We start from the raw sequence: 17,237 nt of genomic DNA, 5'->3' as shown, positions 1-17,237 counted from the left end.
GAAGGTTACATGGATGGTAGTCCCCTTTTCTACTCTCCCTACCCCCTTACGTCATACACAAACACACACAGAGTTCCTTTCAAACTCTTCAAGCAGGTAAACAGGATGAGGGATGAGGGGGAGGAGGAGGGCCAGATTAGACAGACCCCTGCTTGTGTCCTGACCTTCCCCTCTCTCTCTATCCCTCACCCTATGCCACCCTCACTCAAACAGTGAAGTGTAAAACCTTGTGGCAACACATTCCTCAGAGTTAATCTGTGTTTTCCCTCCCTGGTTCAGCCACTAGATGTCAGAGAATTTTACAGCACAGACACCACTTTTTCCCTCAGAGTATTCCTCCCTCTGTTTGCTCTCTTTACCTTTCTAACTCAGGAGGTGGAGCCAGTGGCTGTATTTACATACTGTTTGTTTCCCCTGCCAAGGAAACCAGCTGAGCCTCTCTTGTGCAAACACTCCCAAACACATACACACATACACTCACCAAACAGGAAGACTATACCTGTTTGGTGTGAGTTGGCTGGGAACTGTCAGGTAAGACGGACTTTAATTTTTGTTCCTTCGAAGTTCACCAGGTTAATAAAGGTTCTGTTATTTCTCATGATGACAACGGATAATGTTTAAGTAGTAATGAGTTAATTTCTTTTTGCCTTTAGATAATTTAAAACAGGAGGACAGCATGGTTTCATGGTAGGGAGATGTATTAACAGGCGAGAATACAGAAGGTGAGGACAGATTTAAAGACGAATGACAGGGGAGACTGAAACTTCAGAGGGCAACTACATTGTGACCAAAATGAGTTTAAATAGACATTATTTTGACATGATCCTGCAGTGACTGGAATAACAATATGTGGTAGCAGCGTCTTTTCAAGCCTTACTTTGGGTAAAACATCAACAGCACAACATCTAGACTTTTAGCTCTTGATAACTTTAGAGAGTTTGTTGTATTTGTAGGACATAGTGGAGCACAATACCTTTGGTATTTAGGGAGGGGAGCAGAACAAAGATAACAGTGGAGCTGGTATTTCGGTCAGAGTAACAAAAGCACCTGTTAGACCTCCTTAAAGGCCATGTGAGATTATATTACTAGAAAACAAGTAAAGTTGTCATACATGTACTGAATTTCACAGAAACAGTCAATAAACCAGTTTATAATGGGTTTTATGTGAAATTAAAGGACTTTCTTTTCCACAGAGATATATACGGAGAAGAGAAGATTTTAATGATAACAGCATTAAGACCATTGGCACCCCATTAAAGAAAGTTTGGCAGAGACATATCTGGATTACAAAAGTGAAAAATAACACTCCAGACCAGGTACTTAAGAAACAGAAAAGGATTTGTTTTTCTACGGAAAGAAAAAGTTCATGGCGGTCCACCAACCACCTGTATGATTTCAAGTCCAAGACCTGGGATGATGCTTTCTAACTGACTCCTACAAGCCTGCTGCTATCAACAATGTTCACCCCCCGGAAAGACAGCCTCCCGTCCCCCAGTATGGAAGACTCCTTCTTCCCTCTCTCCTCATCCTCCTCAGTCTCACTCTCCTTTACTCTCCCCTCATCCGCATCATCTCCTGGCAGCAGTGACAGCGGAGGAGGGATAGAGACGGATCTTATACTAGCTGCAGAGCTGGGACAGGCTTTACTGGAGAAGAATGAGGAGCTGGCCGCCTCTTTGCAGCTGAGGGAGAGGGAGATGGAGGTAAGGATAAAGCTGCTGTAAACACTGTTTCTTGTGTTCAAATGTTCTAGCACTACTAGGAAATATAGTGGAGTGGGAAGGAAAGGAGCACAAACAACATTTTAACATGAACAAGCACATGACATTTGAGTGATTCTAGCCTGTAGGGTAATCATTATAAATGTGGAAAGACTTGTACGTCTGTAACTAACAATGATCAAGGTTCAAGCTATGACACCTTAGAAAATGGAAATGACTCTTCTCCCATCCTAATTAACCAATACTGATAACAAAAACGTAGGATATAAAAACATATTTTTTAAAACAGATATAAAAACAACATAACAAATATTCTACAAGCGATAAAAAATGTGAGAAAGTGAGGATAACAAAAAAACAGATTTACTACTGATGTCAAATTTTAAATACTAGATCTACACTTTTGTCTCTGCATATAACATAGACACAAAACAATTGGACAGAGGATTACAATCAATAATGAGAATTCCACCCTCCATGGATGGATAAATGTATTTAGAAATTATTATTATTATTATTATTATTATTATTGGGTTTTTTAAGTGCAAGCAGCAATGTTAGTATTTTTATTGTTGTTTTGCACACTGCTAGTTTTCTATAAATAATCAGTTCCAGGGTCCTGGTAAGACTAAGTGGGATACAAAAGTATAATAGAGCCATTGTTAATGTTATTAGTAACACCTGTGTTTTATGTCCTATTCTGGTTTTCAAGAACCAGCATCACTGAATCTAATCTTGTTGTCTCATCAAACATTTGCGCTGCCTTGAAAACGCACACATTTGTTGTTATTTTACATTTAAAGCTACAAGAATGATCCATCTCTTTTAATATCTGATGTTTCCATGTTGCTTGAAGCCGGTTAATGTTGTGTTATTATGTCTCAGGCTTTACAGCAGGAGAAGCATGTACTGCACAGGAAGCTGCAGGTAAAGGAACTGGATTCCGGGCAGAGAGAGGCAGAGCTAACTGCAGATTTAGCTGTCTTGAGAGCCGAGCTGGAGCAACATCACAGCCAGGGGCGCGACCGGCGCAAGGACGAGAGTGAGCAGCTGACTCAGTTAGCCAATCATAACCAACGCTTGGTGGAGCAGCTAGCAGAGGTTGGTTTATACCACCAGTGAATAGGCAGCCTTAAACCTGCCTTAACCCACAAAAGAAATCCCAGATATGTTATAATGCTGTGAGATTAAACAGAATGTAAGTGCATATGTGTGTGGGAATTGTCTGCATTTGTTTTCACTTCACAGTAACGCAGACAGGAGAAATGCAGACCAGCAGGTTTATGGAGTCAAATCTTTGTCACTCATTGCAACAATAACATTTCTCAACTTTGCCGCCTTCCACCCACTTAGGCTATAACTCTGGAACACTCCTTGAGGACTGAGCTTCGTTCCATCAGAGAAGAGATGGATGAATCATCTTTCAGCCGAAATATCAACTTCACACAAATAGAGAACATTCAAGCAGAGGTATACTTACCAGTCACTTCTGAATGAACACATTATGCTATCTCGAATGCTGCATGATAGTAGGTCATACACAAAAAGCTTTACATTTCAAACATGGCCAAATGGTGTGAAATTATAATACAACTTAACTCAAATCTCATGTTCTGTTTTGGTCTGTTTGAGTCTGACTCAAGTCTACAGCTATGTTGCTTAGAACCAATAGAGATATTAGCATATTATTAAGTAAACCCATACAGATTTAACAGTCTTGGCTGCCTCAGTATCCACATCTCAAAGCATCAAAATCAGGTTATCAGTGTATGTAATTACCAATTTTGTACCTCTGTCATTGCACCATTTATTCAGTATTTTGCATTCTTCCATCTTTCACTTCTTCCCGTACAGAACAGAGTTTTGCTGGAGCGACTGTCGCATATGGAGGCACAACTAAAAGCTTCACAGGAGGACAGCGATAGACTCCGCATGGAGAGGGAGAGACTTAGAGACAGACTGTCAGAACTACAAACAAAACTGAAAGATAAAGAAGCAGAGGTGAGGATCGATGGCTGACTGGTATTAAACATGAACTGTAGCATGGAAAGATGGAACCTGAAAGAACCGGATGGGGAATCATTTGAAGATATTTACTCATCAGTAAAGCTCTGGATTTGTGCTTGTGCCAGTCTCTTACTCTGTGTGTGTGTGTGTGTGTGTGTGTGTGTGCGTGTGCGTGTGCGTGTGCGTGTGCGTGTGCGTGTGTGTGTGTGCGTGCGTGCGTGCTTGCGTGCTTATCTGTGTGTATGTATGTAGATAGAGCAGGAGCAGGGAGTGATGTTTGAGTTGCGAACCGTGAATCGCTCCCTACAGCAAAAAACTCTGAATCTGGGAGAAGACAGCTTTCTGGACAGTACACAAACACAACCTTTATCTCTGCATAGTGAAATTCAGCAATCACAGGTACACACATATACATATACATATACATATACATACACACACACACACACACACACACACACACAAGACGCTTAGTAACAGCACTGAGTAACTTCCTTCTTGTGATAGCTTGAGACTCATACCAAACGGTTTCCGAAATCCCCAACCTCTTCGTACCCTAATAATGTGCATCTACCTATAATAAGCGTTCTGATCTTACTGACCTTTTTACCTGTTGTCTGTTCATCTTTCCTGCTAACCAGGCCAAAGAGGCTCTTCTAGCTCACTCCACAGTCCTGCAAGCAAGAGATGAAGAGATACAAACGCTCAAAGAGGAGGTCTGTTGAACTGTATACAACCACATATACACCTTTCACAAACACAATTTAACTTTGGGCTTGGCCTTAGAAGATTAAATACTGTGAGCATGATTAGTTGTTTAAAATAATTACAAGATGGGAGTTTTCCAGTTTTACCACATGCATCATGCTACAGTTAAAGCCCTGCCCATGCACACACATTAACAATTGTGTTTTGCTAATTGTTACTTCATTTTGGATGTTTGAGCTTCACTGTGCAGAATGATTCATGTACGGAGTTTGATACTTCTCATTCATCTGCTGAAGTTTCTCTGAGCTCACTTTAAATCCCAGTTCTAGACATGTACATGTAAGAGATTATTTTTCTGATATTACAACTAGTTTGGAGCCAATCGTGGTCAAATATGTAGGAGACATCTTGTGTCCATATTTAAACTTTTTAAATATATATTATTATAATAATATATAAAGGAGAATGAATAGATGTCATTTTAAGAATTTCAATTTTGTGTATGGACTTTTTTGGGAGGAAAACCATATCAGACACAAATTATATTTCAAAGCAGATTTTTAAAACATTCCTAAAGGGGATAGTTAAAATATATAGAGACGATGGAAATCAGAGTACTACAAACTATGCCTTTCAATTTCACACTTTGCAGCTGCAATCTCAAAGAAAAGAGCTGGAGTCTTTGAGGCAGGAAATTGAGCCATTTAGAAGCAGCCCTGGACAGCCAAGCTACAGGTAATGCTACACAACAATATATTCGTCAATTTGATCTCATTTCATTTTAGCCCACAGTGATATATGTTTTGCTTATCATCATATCGATGTGCAGTTGCTTAGATAGTGAATTGGCCATGGTGCGTCAGGAAAAAGAATCACTAACGCAGCAGCTCCTCAACACCATCAAACACAAGGTGGTGCTTTCTCAAGAACTGGAAGCCTGGCAGGTGAGTCTCTGTGCAAGGATAAAATAAATCTAAATGATGTCTTTTGGCAACACTTTTAAGCAGAATTACAAGCAGAATATTGTTTTTCCATCTGAACCATTCATTCTGTTGCAGGAGGACATGCGGTTGGTGATCAATGAGCAGGTGCAGCAAAGGGAGGAGGAGAGACGAGAGCGAGAGAAAGACAACGCAGTGGGATTTCAAAGAAGCAAGTCTTTGAGAGTGAAGGGAGAAGGAGGGAAAGGATTCTTCTCCTTTTTCAAAGACAAATAACAGAGACGTGGCAGCAGCTTAAACAGACAGTCAGCTTTATCTCTGCCACTGAGAGCTTCTGCAGCTAGATACTGTGCTTATCAGCATCAACAAGGGAAATGTTTACAGACCTCATATTTGAATATATTTGTATATATGTACAGTAAATCAGTCATTTCAGAATTTTATATTAAATTTTAAAGCCAACAATGAGTCTCTATTGGGTGTTTTATGATCTGTTGGTTTGTCACTATAGTAATTTAAAGACCCATTTTTTTGTTATTTTCTTGGCCTCACTGACTGTGTGTTCTGATACAATGTGAAGAAGATTGTAGAGGTGGTGCATTCACTTGCATACAAAATCAATAGAAATACACAATTAGACGCACAAATGTATACAAAAATGTCCAATATTTACTGTACTTTTAGCTTCGTTTTGGTTTCTAACAATTCCTGAGAAAAAATATCTGGCTTACTAAATACTACACTATGTACATAGAACCAAACCTATGAGCTAAAAGAGGCTAAAAAGCACCTTAGTTGGAGCTGAGAGTAAGTTCACAGTTAGGTGATAGTTTTCTGTTGGTTTCTCACCATGAGTAAGCACTTTACATGTAGACATTTCATCCATACTTAATACTATGATTAGTGGAGCTTTAAAACGCAATCGCTAATGCGATGATGGCCTAGTGGTACGGCTTCCAAATACACCACCAGATGGTTGTGAGTTCAATACCAGGGCTGCCACCATTGTGGCCCTGAGCAAGGTACTTAACCCTGAGTTGCTGCAGGGACACTGTCCCTGTACTTAGTTCACTGTAAGTCGCTCTGAATAAGAGCGTCTGCTAAATGACCTGTAATGTAATGTAATATCTACAGAACTGCAATGTATTACATATTAATGCAGAAGGAAAACAGTGATTATGATAGAAATAACATCTTTAATAAATTAAGTCAAAATGACAGTCTCTCCCTTCCACATATCTATGCTTATATTACATAATGTATAAATAATACAACTTTTCATATGTTAAACAGGACTGGAAATACCCCAAAGCAGCTAGAGTAGTGCAGGTTGCATACAGGGCAGTGTTTCCACATGCCTTCATCTACAATATACATACAGTACAGTCCTGGCTCAGCAGAGTCAGTGCATTGCCACTCTCACATCCCTCAGCGAGAGGTTAGTATATGGAGCAGCACCTTTTCTCTTACAGTCAACAGGCTGTTTGTTCATGTGTGGTATCTCACATGCTGGCAAAACAAAAAGATGTGCACACTATCAAACACACAATCACTTACTCATGCACACAGTTTTAAGGATCCCACTGGCGTTTTAGCACAATTTTACATTTCTGCCGACCCCTTTTTTAGAATGATCCTCTAGGGTTAGGGTTAAAAAAAAAAACAACAACCAGAAAACCTTGGACATTGAGAAAAGAATATTGTCAATTTGTATTACCAACCCTAAATATATTTCCTGTTTCCACAAGTACACTTTTTTCTTTAGGAAATGGTCAGCAGAAAAGTCAGGTAAACAAGAATTATAGTTAATGGGCTAAAACGTGAAAAAGACAAATATCTTTTAATATATTCTATGTGTTATAGTATATAGTATACTTACAGTAAAAAAAAAAGTTATTTTCAGTTTACAGTACAGTGCGCCTCTCATCCTTTCTGTATCCGTTGTCCATAAGATGATGTGCAGTTTGGTTTCAGGGGGAGAGGAACACATCCCCAGTCACAGTTGTTGAGCCCCTCAAAATGTTCATCCATTGTTTCTGTTCAATCCAATCAGAAAACATCGCCTCCATTTTGAGAGGTAGGTTGCAAGCCCAATTTTGGGCTTAAACACTAAAACAAATCCACCATACTCAGGTGGTTCAAGTGTATTAACTTGGAAGATCAGGTCATTATAAAGCCTCTGAAACAGGTCTCTGGATGGATATCCTGACAGCGAGCTGTAACTACAGCGGGGGTTAGTGGAGGATTATCCCACGTTGATGCCGAGGCCCACTTGCAGCTTGTCACCTCTGTGATTTACAAAGGCACCCATAATCAGGGTCGCAGGGAGCGGGGTTAGACGTTTCTCCAAAACGCCTCCTATTATGCACCGACTGTTTATCATACCTGGATACACACACAAAAAAGGTCTCATATGCTTTCTTAATAGTTTTCATTCGGCATAACATTTGACACAAAGATTCCTAAAAAAAATTACCTCGAAAGACCATGTTGGCCTCTGGGAGTTCCATCTGGTACCCAAATGAGGTTGTGGTCTCCTGCGTCCTGGTACTAGCTTCAAATTCCACGCCGACTTGGATCTAGTGAACACAAACACATGCAAATGCACATTTGCAATATGCACCTAAAGTAAATATTGTGTGTTTACAGTATGGTGGCATTTGCTGTACCTGTTTGTTGGCCCTGTGATAGTAGCTAGCATGGGCACCTCCTTTGCCAGCATTCAGGGTTGCAACCCAGTTGGGTCCTGCACAGAGAGATAAGAAAAAAGGCGAAACGCTGCGGCTAAATCAAGCAAAACAGATCAGGAAAGGTACCGGCTCAATAATGTAATTTGTTTCAAGCAGATTGAAATTAAATTAAATTAAACTCAAAATCTCACTTGAGTACTGTCCAGCCAGAGTAAGAATTCCTCCTTCCTCTGCTCGGCCCCGATGGTATACCAGCTCCCCTCCTAAAACCAGCCCAGAAGACACACTCTGCAGGAAGTGTGCCACAAGGATAACTGTCCAAAAGAAACACACACAGATACATAATAGTTGTTTGTTTTGGTCTATAAAAACTCCATGAAAAATGTCCATCCAAGTGTCTCAAAGTCTGAGGTTACATCTTTAAATGTCTTGTTTTTTCAGTCCAAGACCCAAAGATATTTAGTTTAATATTACATAAAACAGAAAAGCAGGAAATCTCCATATTTGAGATGCTGAAAACTGCATTTTCTGCCATTGTAGCATGAAAAATTACTTCTGTTATTCAACTATTTGATTAGTCTACTAATCGTTGCAGCCTTAGTATTTGATTTACTAAATTTACAGTTTCATTCAGTGAACATTTGACTGATTTCAATAGTACTTTTTCTAACATCAGACGTTACTCTTATCATTCCAACTGTCATTTCTCACCTGACTCTCTGAGGACGTCTGGATTGGCAACTGTCACAGCAGCAGTGAAGTCGTTCCCTCTGTACTCAGTTTCAAACTGCCACGTTACAAACTGGGACTGCTGGGTCTAAAACACAATCAACAATTCAAATATGAACTTGTTTGCAGCAAACAGCCTTCCTGTGCAAAGTAAAATGACTTGTGCAGTAACAGTGTCTGAACATGATAGATGGACAGACATTAGGATCTCACCTGGAACACTGTTCTGGCTCGTACGCGCTCCGTGAGATGCAGCAGAGCGTGAGCATTCAGACTGCCTGAAGAGTCCATCTCTCCGATCAATGCTGGGGCATCCTAAAAATGTGAGGAAGAATCAAGATGGAACCAGTCAACTAAACAAGGCAGCAGCTTCATCTGTTGTTCAACTTTTATAAACAGCTAAGCTCATTAATGATAAAGTAGTGTTAACATATTTATTACGTGATGACTTGTGCTTGACCTTGTCTTTGCTGTAATCATCAGACTGCAGATGCTCCACGTGGAATCTATAGTACGAAGGACTAACAGCACTGAGGTGGAGAGCATGACTGATCTGGAAGCAAACACATACATCATGTTAAAGATACAGCAATATAACATTTTCAGATGTAAGAGATTCAAATGATTATTAGCTTTACAACTAATTGTTTAAGTGTAAATGAATGTGGGGGAAGAGTCACCTTGAAGAAGCTGCTCAGAGTTTTATTGAGGATCATCTTGACTCCCTCAATCTGTTGAGGAAACACATCTGGGGAGAAAAAGTCAGATAAAAAACAATACTACTGAACTACCTACTCTATGTTTTGCCTGCTGCGTGGTTGGGCACCTCTTTCACCACGGTGTGCACTCCACAACTCTTTTTTAGCCAGACATACCTTTGCAGCTTCTGTGGAGAGAGTGAAAGCTGCCTGGGTTGGGTAGGCGGCCATCTCTCCTCTCCCAGCGTGGTGGACTGTCCCAGTGAGCAGGATGTGCGTCCCAGCGAGAAGGAGGGCGGTCCGTTGAGAAAGGCCAGTTTTGATGGCCCGGACCAGAAGACAAAGCCAGAACACTGCCCATGTGGGTGCAACACTTCCTGCGAGATGCAAATAGACAAATTAGAGATTTATTTATTACTTTCTATTTATTGACTAATTTCATCCATACATATACTTTGTTCTCCACAATACACCATTTGTTTTGTCATACAATACAAACAAAACAAGACAAAGAACATTACATAACATAAGCATCACACATCAATACACTACGAGTATTTTGAAGAGATGTATGATGATGCTATGACCCATTAATTTTTTGTACATGCAGAATATGTCCTATATGAAGAGAATATTGGCGGAGCATAAAACATGCCCTACTTAAATACAATTTAAAGAAAAAAAATAACTTTTCCTCGACAAAATGGAGCAGAGAAATATAAAGACCATATGGTACAAACACCTACATTTAGAGGGAGTTACAGAAGAAGTTAAAGATGCAATTAAAATTCACAATACAAACTTATATGTTTAAATTGGTTTGTATTGAATTTAAAACTTGAGTTTCAAGAATGATAACGACTATGTGCATCATGCAAGGCTGTCTTTTGTTTTCATGTGCAGGTGCAGCAATTCCGTTAGCTAGCATGACCTTAGCATCAGCAACAAAACACAAATCTGTGCGCTAGATGTCTCACTAACGTGACCTACTTCCGTTGTTATCAAGAGACGTTAAAATCCGGCACGTAATTGAGAATCGCACATCAGAAACTGTCGGGCGATTTAATTATATATTATAGAAGATCATTGATGCCGGAATCAACTGATTCAGCAAGTAGCTCCCTTCTCCAGATGTGATGCGCCACCCTGCAAATGTGTCCCTCTGAAAATACGACGTCTGGTCTGAAAAAACTACACTTTTTACATTTACACGTAAAACACGGGAACTCAATTGTAATATTATTAAAATAACAAATATACATTGCACTACCTAACTTTAAATTAAAACACCTTAGTTGTGTTGTTGTGGAAACAGCGTTACGTTCCTGATGTTTTGTTTCTTGTCGGACTACTGTATCTGCAACACAGCGCTCAAAGCAAGCTGCCACAGGTGACATATTTCATGTGCTGCAGCGCCGGCAAGCAGGAGAAGGTCAACGGCTTTAATCTATAGTACAGTCAATTTCATTCCAGTTATTTAGCCGATCCTGTCTTAGACACACGATAAGGGCGTTACTTACTAAAATATGCCGTTTCTATGATTATAATAGACCGTGAAGAAGAGACTGAAACTGGTGATTGTCGCTCATATGCGCCTTTCTCTCCCTTTTGCACTAACCGATATCCTTCAGGGAATTTAGTTTTTGTGAGTCTTCCATTTCTAATTTTACTGGACATGTGTCCTTTACGGTCCATATTGCTGGTGGGAGAAGGGAACTTCTCATTTTCTGCCTCTGTGAGCCAGTTATACTCTGAGACAGACACCAGTATCACGGCCACTTGCCTGCAACATCAGGAGGAGGCACTGCGGCATGAAGGCGCAACCAATAACATCAGGACCATCCAGGACTCCGGTACGGGTTTGTGACCGAGTTGTAGTTTGTGCAGTGATTACAGTAAATACGTACATTCACTTAATTTGAGATGCACCACTGTGTGTCAAGTTTTATATATATGTATCGTATATCTGTAATAAACATTATGTTTTGTTGGGCGCCTATTCAAATGTGAACATTTAGAGTGTATAATGGCTTAGAACATTATGATCGAAGTAAATGATGAATGCTATCATGTTCGATTATGTCTCATAAGTTGTTGCAGCAATATTTGTGTTGATACCATTTGTTACACAGATTTGCTGCCAAATTTAAACACATTTTACCACTCGAGAATAGACATCCAAAATACCACATTAAGAAACCAATGGGATTTGGAATCAACTTCTTTTGATATTGTAAGATTTCTGCAAGAATTACATTTATCGGCAAGCGGATGGCGAGCAATTCAGTTTTAGTTTTAGTAAATGTTATTTAGCGTACTCAGAGGGTTGAGCACATTTTGATGCTAATGTACTTCTACTTAAGTAACATTTGAAATGCAGGACTTTTACTTCAAACATAGGTATAAGTGTAAGTATTTCTACACTGTGGTAATACTACTTTTACTTATGTAAAAGACCTGAGTACTTCGTCCACCTCTGATTTTGTTGCACTTTTTGTACACGTTTTGTGTTTTAATCAGGTGGAGCGGTGCTTTTCGATGTGGACTGCACAAAGCTGGGGGAATGTGCCTCTCTTCAGGGCCGTGTATTTGATCGTGTGGTGTTTAACTTTCCTCACTGCGGGAGAAAGAGTGGGGTTAAAAAGAACAGAGAACTTCTTAAAAACTTCTTCCTCAGGTATGACTGCATGATGCATCAGCTGGTGTAAATAGAATTATAGGAATTATTCATTCAAGTTAATTTTCCAACTTGAAATAGTTTAGCCTGAAAAAAATGTTTGGACCATGGAATAGTTTTTGTCAAAGAATTATACAATGTTTTGTTTGTGTCCAAACCTCCTTTATCAAACCATTAATTAAGAAATATACAGTGGTGTGAAAAAGTATTTGCCCCCTTCCCTATTTCTTCTATTTTTGCTTATTAGTCACATTTAAATGTTTCAGATGATCCATTTTAATTTTAATATAAGACAAATACAACATGAGTAAACACAGAATGCAGCTTTTAAATGATCATTTCATTTATTGAAGGTAAAGAGTTATTCAAAACCTATATCACCCATGTGAAAAAGTAATTGCCCCTCTAAACATAATAACTGGTTGTGCCACCCTTGGCGGCAACAACTGCAATCAAACGTTTGTGATAACTAGCAATGAGTCTTTTACATCGCTGTGGAGGAGTTTTGGCCCACTCTTATTTGCAGAACTGTTTTAATACAGCCACATTAGAGGGTTTTCGAGCATGAACTGTCTGTTTAAGGTCATGCCACAGCATCTCAATCGGATTCAAATCAGGACTTTGACTAGGCCACTCCAAAACCTTCATTTTGTTTCTTTTGAGCCATCCAGAAGTGGACTTGCTTGTGTGCTTCGGATCATTGTCCTGCTGCATAACCCAACTGCGCTTGAGCTTTAGGTCACAAACTGATTGCCAGACATTCTCCTTCAGGATTTTCTGTTAGAGAGCAGAATTCATGGTTCCATCAATTATGGCAAGTCTTCCAGGTCCTGAAGCAGCAAAGCAGCCCCACACATCACACTAACACCACAGTGTTGGATTGTTGGTATGATGTTCTTATTGTGGAAGGCTGTGTTAGCTTTACACCAGATGTAACGGGACCCATGTCTTTCAAGAAGTCCCACCTTTGACTCATCAGTCCACAGAATATTATTCCAAAAGGCTTGGGCGTCATCAAGATGTTTTTTTGCAAATATGAGACGAGCCTTTGTGTTCTTTTTGGTCAGCAGTGGTTTTCGCCTTGCAACTCTCCCATGGATGCCATTTTTGCCCAGTGTCTTTCTTATTGTGGAATCATGAATATTGACCTTAACTGAGGCAAGTGATGTCTGCAGTTCCTTAGATGTTAGTCTGAGTTCTTTTGTGACCTCCTGGATGAGTCACCGATGCGCTCTTGGAGGAATTTTGGTAGACCGGCCACGCCTGGAAAGGTTAACCACTGTTCCAAGTTTTCTCCATTTGTGAATAATGGCTCTCACTGTGATTCGCTGGAGTCCCAGAGCCTTGGACATGGCTTTGTAACCCTTTCCAGAGTGATAGATGTCAATAACTTTGTTTCTCATCTGTTCTTAAATTTCTTTAGATCACGGCATCATGTGCTTCTTTTTGAGACTTCTTGACCAACTTCACATTGACAGACCGGTTCTGTTTAAGTGATGTTTAGCTTCAACAGGGCTGACAGTAATCATGCCTGGGTGTGTCGAGTGAAATTGAACCCAATTATTAATTACATTTGGTCAATTGGTTGATTTAGTAACAAAGGGGGCAATTACTTTTTCACATAGGGCCAGGAAGGGTTGGATAGCTTTTTTCCTTCAATAAATGAAATCATAATTTAAAAACTGCATTTTGTGTTTACTCAGGTTATCTTTGTCTAATATTAAAATACGTTTGATGATCTGAAACATTTAAGCATGACAAATATGCAAAAATAGAAGAAATCGGGAAGGGGGCAAATACTTTTTCACACCACTGTATTTACTGTGGTGCAGTTGGGAATTGTTACTTTTCTCCCTCCCAAATTTATGACACTTCATAACACTGGTGTTACAATGTTTAGCTCAATAACTACAAATTATGAATATAACTAGGTATCATACCTGAGCTTTGTTTCTTTTATACTGACTGAAATGTATCTGTAGCACCAAGTATTGACAACTGTCGAGTACTAAAAGATTAAATCAAATGCTCATTCTGTGTTTAGACAGTTTTTAAATCAGGTTTTTCAGTTTTATTTATTTATTTAAGTTCTCACTTATGGCTGCTTGTTAATTTTCACCCAAGCCCCGATTGTGTACGTTGTTTTAAGAACTGGAGCTGCAAAGACTAATTTATTAATTTTGTATTATTAAATTAATCTAGCTATTAACCTATTATGAACGTTTCCAACGTCGACATGCTGAATACTTGTTTTTCTGTGCCTCCAGTTGTGTTCAGCTGTTGTCTGAAGACGGGGAGGTTCATGTTTCCTTATGCAACGGACAGGGTGGGACACCAGCGGACCACCCGAAGCGAGAGTGGCACAACAGCTGGCAGGTGGCTGCCATGGCAGCAGAGGCAAACCTAATCCTTAGTCATGTCCAGCCTTTTGAAAGTGAGAAATACCAGAGCTACAAGTGCACTGGATACAGGTAAGGAGTAAAGGTGAGTGTTACAGTGTGTTACTGTGTGTGTGTGTGTGTGTGTGTGTGTGTGTGTGTGTGTGTGTGTGTGTGTGTGTGTGTGTGTGTGTGTGTGTGTGTGTGTGTGTGTGTGTGTGTGTGTGTGTGTGTGTGTGTGTGTGCACTCTCTAATGAAGGTGTTGCTGTTGTACAGGAGCCAGGATAAGGGCTTTCATGTGGAGAAGGGTTTGCTCCACGTCTTCACTCACAGCCTCTCCTACACCCCTGCTCAGATACTTAAGGTTGAGGAGGCTGTTGAAGGACACAGAGTCGAGTACAACATACCAGCCGAGCTCAGCGATTACATATTCAGGTACATTAACGCAGATGCTGTTTCAGGAAGAAGCCACCAACGCAAAAAAAATAAAGTTATATAACCACACGCTTACTGTCTCTTCTCTTTCATCAGGGGATTTCTCTGCTCAGGCTCTGTCCACCCTGTCAGGTTGGTGCAAGATTTTCTTCTCAAAGGACTGGCGGAGAAGTGGTCCGTCTCCATGACGACAGAGACCATTCCCTTCCTCCTCACAGCCAAACAGCTGCAGGCGTGCGGCCGCGACATCAACCGTACACACTGCTACTGGATCCACCCGCTTCAGAAATACCTGAACTCTGACGTTCATTCCTCTAAGGACAAACGACAACATCAGTTTTTGGACAGTCAGGGACACACTGGCACAAGAGACACTCTGTCAGCCACGTGTGTTACCTCGGATGAAGTGGACAGGGTGAGAAGCAAAGAAGTTGAGAGGTTAATGTCTGCATGCTCTCTGGTTGATGCTGAAGGAGAAAGTGATCTTTATATGCTGCGTCCATCACTGCTCCCTCACATGGAAGAGCTTCTAACTAAAAAAGAAGAGTTGATCAACAATGCAGGGAGTCATGGGGAGAACATGGGGAATAATAAAAGTGTTGAAGGACATAAGAAGGGGGGGCCCAGTGGGGACTGTAATGGTGTCACCAGCTTGTTATTTGGCATTAGCGGCCTGGTGTTCAAGAATGTGCAGGTCAACCTCTGGGCTCTGCCTGCCTTTCACAAGCTCCTCCTCAGAGGTGTTTTCCCTTCAGAATGTGAGCCAATCAAATTGCTTTGCCAGAGGCTGGATACGCTGCTCGCACCCTATGGGGTTTCCCTAGTTACAGAACAGGGGGGTCTACGTCTGATGGCACAGCCGATGGGTTTGGTTGGTAGGGTGTTTGCAAGCAATGCAAGTGACAACATTAGCGATGTTGTGGTCACTGTGTCCCTAAATTTGGACCTCCTCGCCGTGCTCCTATTCTCACTCCCCGACTGGCGGCTGTTATGGTCACATGACCCACGCTTTTTACAACACTTTGTACTCCGCCCTTCTCCAGGGAAACCTTTCCACCCATTCTCCATGTTCCCCGAGCACTTCAGCTTTGACATCAGCTTCTGGACAGGGCCGACGTGGGAGGAGAGGAAGTTCCATGCTCTGACCCGAGAGGCCGGCCATGGAACCGTAGAGCAAGTTAAACTCATTGACACGTTCTCACATCCTGAACTGAGCCAGACCAGTTACTGCTACAGACTCATCTACCACTCACACACACATGCGCTGTCACACACACAAGCCCTCCAGTTTCATAAAGACCTGGAATCCTTTCTTACCTCTCGGTTGCAAGTCATCATCAGGTAGCAACATTTCAATCTCTTGAAGGATCAGGGATTTAACCTCTCATTTTTATCAGAGACATGATAATTACATGTCTGTTTGTGACTGCTAATCAAGTTATAAGCGAAACTGTAGTTGAACAGTGTTTACAGTAGTTGAGGCATTGCGTGCTATGAAATGTCTATTAAATGTGATTGGAAGTATGTGTACTGTGTGTGTTTTAATTATCATACAATAAATATGTTATTGAACATAAATTTGTGGTCCATCAAATAATATAAGTCTCATGTAGTACATGCGGAGACGAAGCATAAAAGCAAGTATTTTGAAATAAAACAGCCCTGGAATCAATAATCTCTGGTGGAAGAACCACTCTTCACTGTATATCAATGAATTATTAATTTATGATTGCAAACTGTATTCTCTATATACATATGTTGAATTGTGTGTTTGCCCAGAGACAAATGATAAATGTTTCATGTTCAGCTGGTGTGCTGTGCACTGACTTAAAGTTTATAGATTTTTGTTAGCAGTTCACACTTTTGACAACAACAATTGAACACTGTTTTACCCATATGTACCCATACCAAATTAGTAGTTCTTTCTAAAAAAATTACCAGGGACTGTAAAGTTGTATTTGACGGCGACTGAAGTGACTAATGGTTCCTTGTTCAGCTAAAGAGGGGTTTTAATTATATAAATGTAGTGTGCATTGAAACAGGAAATGTGTCGGGTTTACAACTTATAGAGGTTTTATTAAAAAAAGATAACCAATCTATTACATCTCCATTCCTCATGTGTACGTGTTTTTGTTTTTTTTACATATTGTCCTCTATATAAGGACAATGTGTAAAAAGCTGAGAGGTTTCATCCTGAGACATGGAAGTTTGTTGGCCTCTTTATGGCAATGCATTTTGCAATTAGCAATTCA

General features: G+C 40.4%; 3 protein-coding genes across 4 annotated transcripts; 2 read left to right on the top strand and 1 right to left on the bottom strand.

The window, feature by feature from the left end:
- Positions 1 to 507: 507 nt before the first annotated feature.
- On the top strand, positions 508 to 5,833 carry bicdl2 (BICD family like cargo adaptor 2). Its single transcript, XM_029448549.1, has 10 exons — positions 508 to 531; positions 1,194 to 1,703; positions 2,607 to 2,822; positions 3,075 to 3,191; positions 3,576 to 3,722; positions 3,981 to 4,127; positions 4,370 to 4,444; positions 5,089 to 5,171; positions 5,266 to 5,380; positions 5,495 to 5,833. Exons 2-10 carry the CDS (start codon positions 1,458 to 1,460, stop codon positions 5,651 to 5,653), a joined length of 1,305 nt encoding a protein of 434 aa, XP_029304409.1. The 5' UTR covers positions 508 to 531; positions 1,194 to 1,457; the 3' UTR covers positions 5,654 to 5,833.
- Positions 5,834 to 6,553: 720 nt separating this feature from the next.
- On the bottom strand, positions 6,554 to 10,817 carry LOC115019217 (mitochondrial import receptor subunit TOM40B). Of its 2 annotated transcripts, none has more exons than XM_029448665.1 (10): positions 10,785 to 10,817; positions 9,672 to 9,871; positions 9,477 to 9,544; positions 9,257 to 9,349; positions 9,010 to 9,111; positions 8,779 to 8,884; positions 8,259 to 8,381; positions 8,047 to 8,123; positions 7,854 to 7,956; positions 6,554 to 7,762 (listed from the first exon to the last, which is right to left on the bottom strand). In XM_029448665.1, the coding sequence occupies exons 2-10, from the start codon at positions 9,853 to 9,855 to the stop codon at positions 7,623 to 7,625; spliced, it is 996 nt and encodes a 331-aa protein (XP_029304525.1). In that variant the 5' UTR covers positions 9,856 to 9,871; positions 10,785 to 10,817; the 3' UTR covers positions 6,554 to 7,622. The 2 variants fall into 2 exon arrangements, with proteins under 2 accessions (XP_029304525.1, XP_029304524.1); XM_029448664.1 differs by lacking the exon at positions 10,785 to 10,817 and adding an exon at positions 10,485 to 10,634.
- A 26-nt stretch (positions 10,818 to 10,843) lies between these two features.
- On the top strand, positions 10,844 to 17,050 carry fdxacb1 (ferredoxin-fold anticodon binding domain containing 1). Its single transcript, XM_029448663.1, has 5 exons — positions 10,844 to 11,347; positions 12,015 to 12,171; positions 14,439 to 14,642; positions 14,827 to 14,985; positions 15,082 to 17,050. The coding sequence occupies exons 1-5, from the start codon at positions 11,032 to 11,034 to the stop codon at positions 16,328 to 16,330; spliced, it is 2,085 nt and encodes a 694-aa protein (XP_029304523.1). The 5' UTR covers positions 10,844 to 11,031; the 3' UTR covers positions 16,331 to 17,050.
- The last annotated feature ends 187 nt before the right edge of the window (positions 17,051 to 17,237 follow it).

The sequence above is a fragment of the Cottoperca gobio genome, chromosome 14, assembly GCF_900634415.1.
Source record: "Cottoperca gobio chromosome 14, fCotGob3.1, whole genome shotgun sequence".
In the NCBI taxonomy this organism is placed as follows: domain Eukaryota; kingdom Metazoa; phylum Chordata; class Actinopteri; order Perciformes; family Bovichtidae; genus Cottoperca; species Cottoperca gobio.
This window is presented reverse-complemented; position numbering and strand designations above follow the sequence as displayed.

Coding starts and splice junctions, on each gene's coding strand:
- bicdl2 (XM_029448549.1), top strand. CDS start 1,458: ATGTTCACCCCCCGGAAAGACAGCCTCCCGTCCCCCAGTATGGAAGAC. Junction 2,823..3,074: donor TGGTGGAGCAGCTAGCAGAG/GTTGGTTTATAC, acceptor CCACCCACTTAG/GCTATAACTCTGGAACACTC. Junction 4,128..4,369: donor GTGAAATTCAGCAATCACAG/GTACACACATAT, acceptor CCTGCTAACCAG/GCCAAAGAGGCTCTTCTAGC.
- fdxacb1 (XM_029448663.1), top strand. CDS start 11,032: ATGATTATAATAGACCGTGAAGAAGAGACTGAAACTGGTGATTGTCGC. Junction 11,348..12,014: donor CAGGACCATCCAGGACTCCG/GTACGGGTTTGT, acceptor TGTTTTAATCAG/GTGGAGCGGTGCTTTTCGAT. Junction 14,643..14,826: donor TACAAGTGCACTGGATACAG/GTAAGGAGTAAA, acceptor GCTGTTGTACAG/GAGCCAGGATAAGGGCTTTC.
- LOC115019217 (XM_029448665.1), bottom strand. CDS start 9,855: ATGGGCAGTGTTCTGGCTTTGTCTTCTGGTCCGGGCCATCAAAACTGG. Junction 8,382..8,778: donor AGACGTCCTCAGAGAGTCAG/GTGAGAAATGAC, acceptor TCTTTTGGACAG/TTATCCTTGTGGCACACTTC. Junction 7,763..7,853: donor GGCCAACATGGTCTTTCGAG/GTAATTTTTTTT, acceptor GTGTGTATCCAG/GTATGATAAACAGTCGGTGC.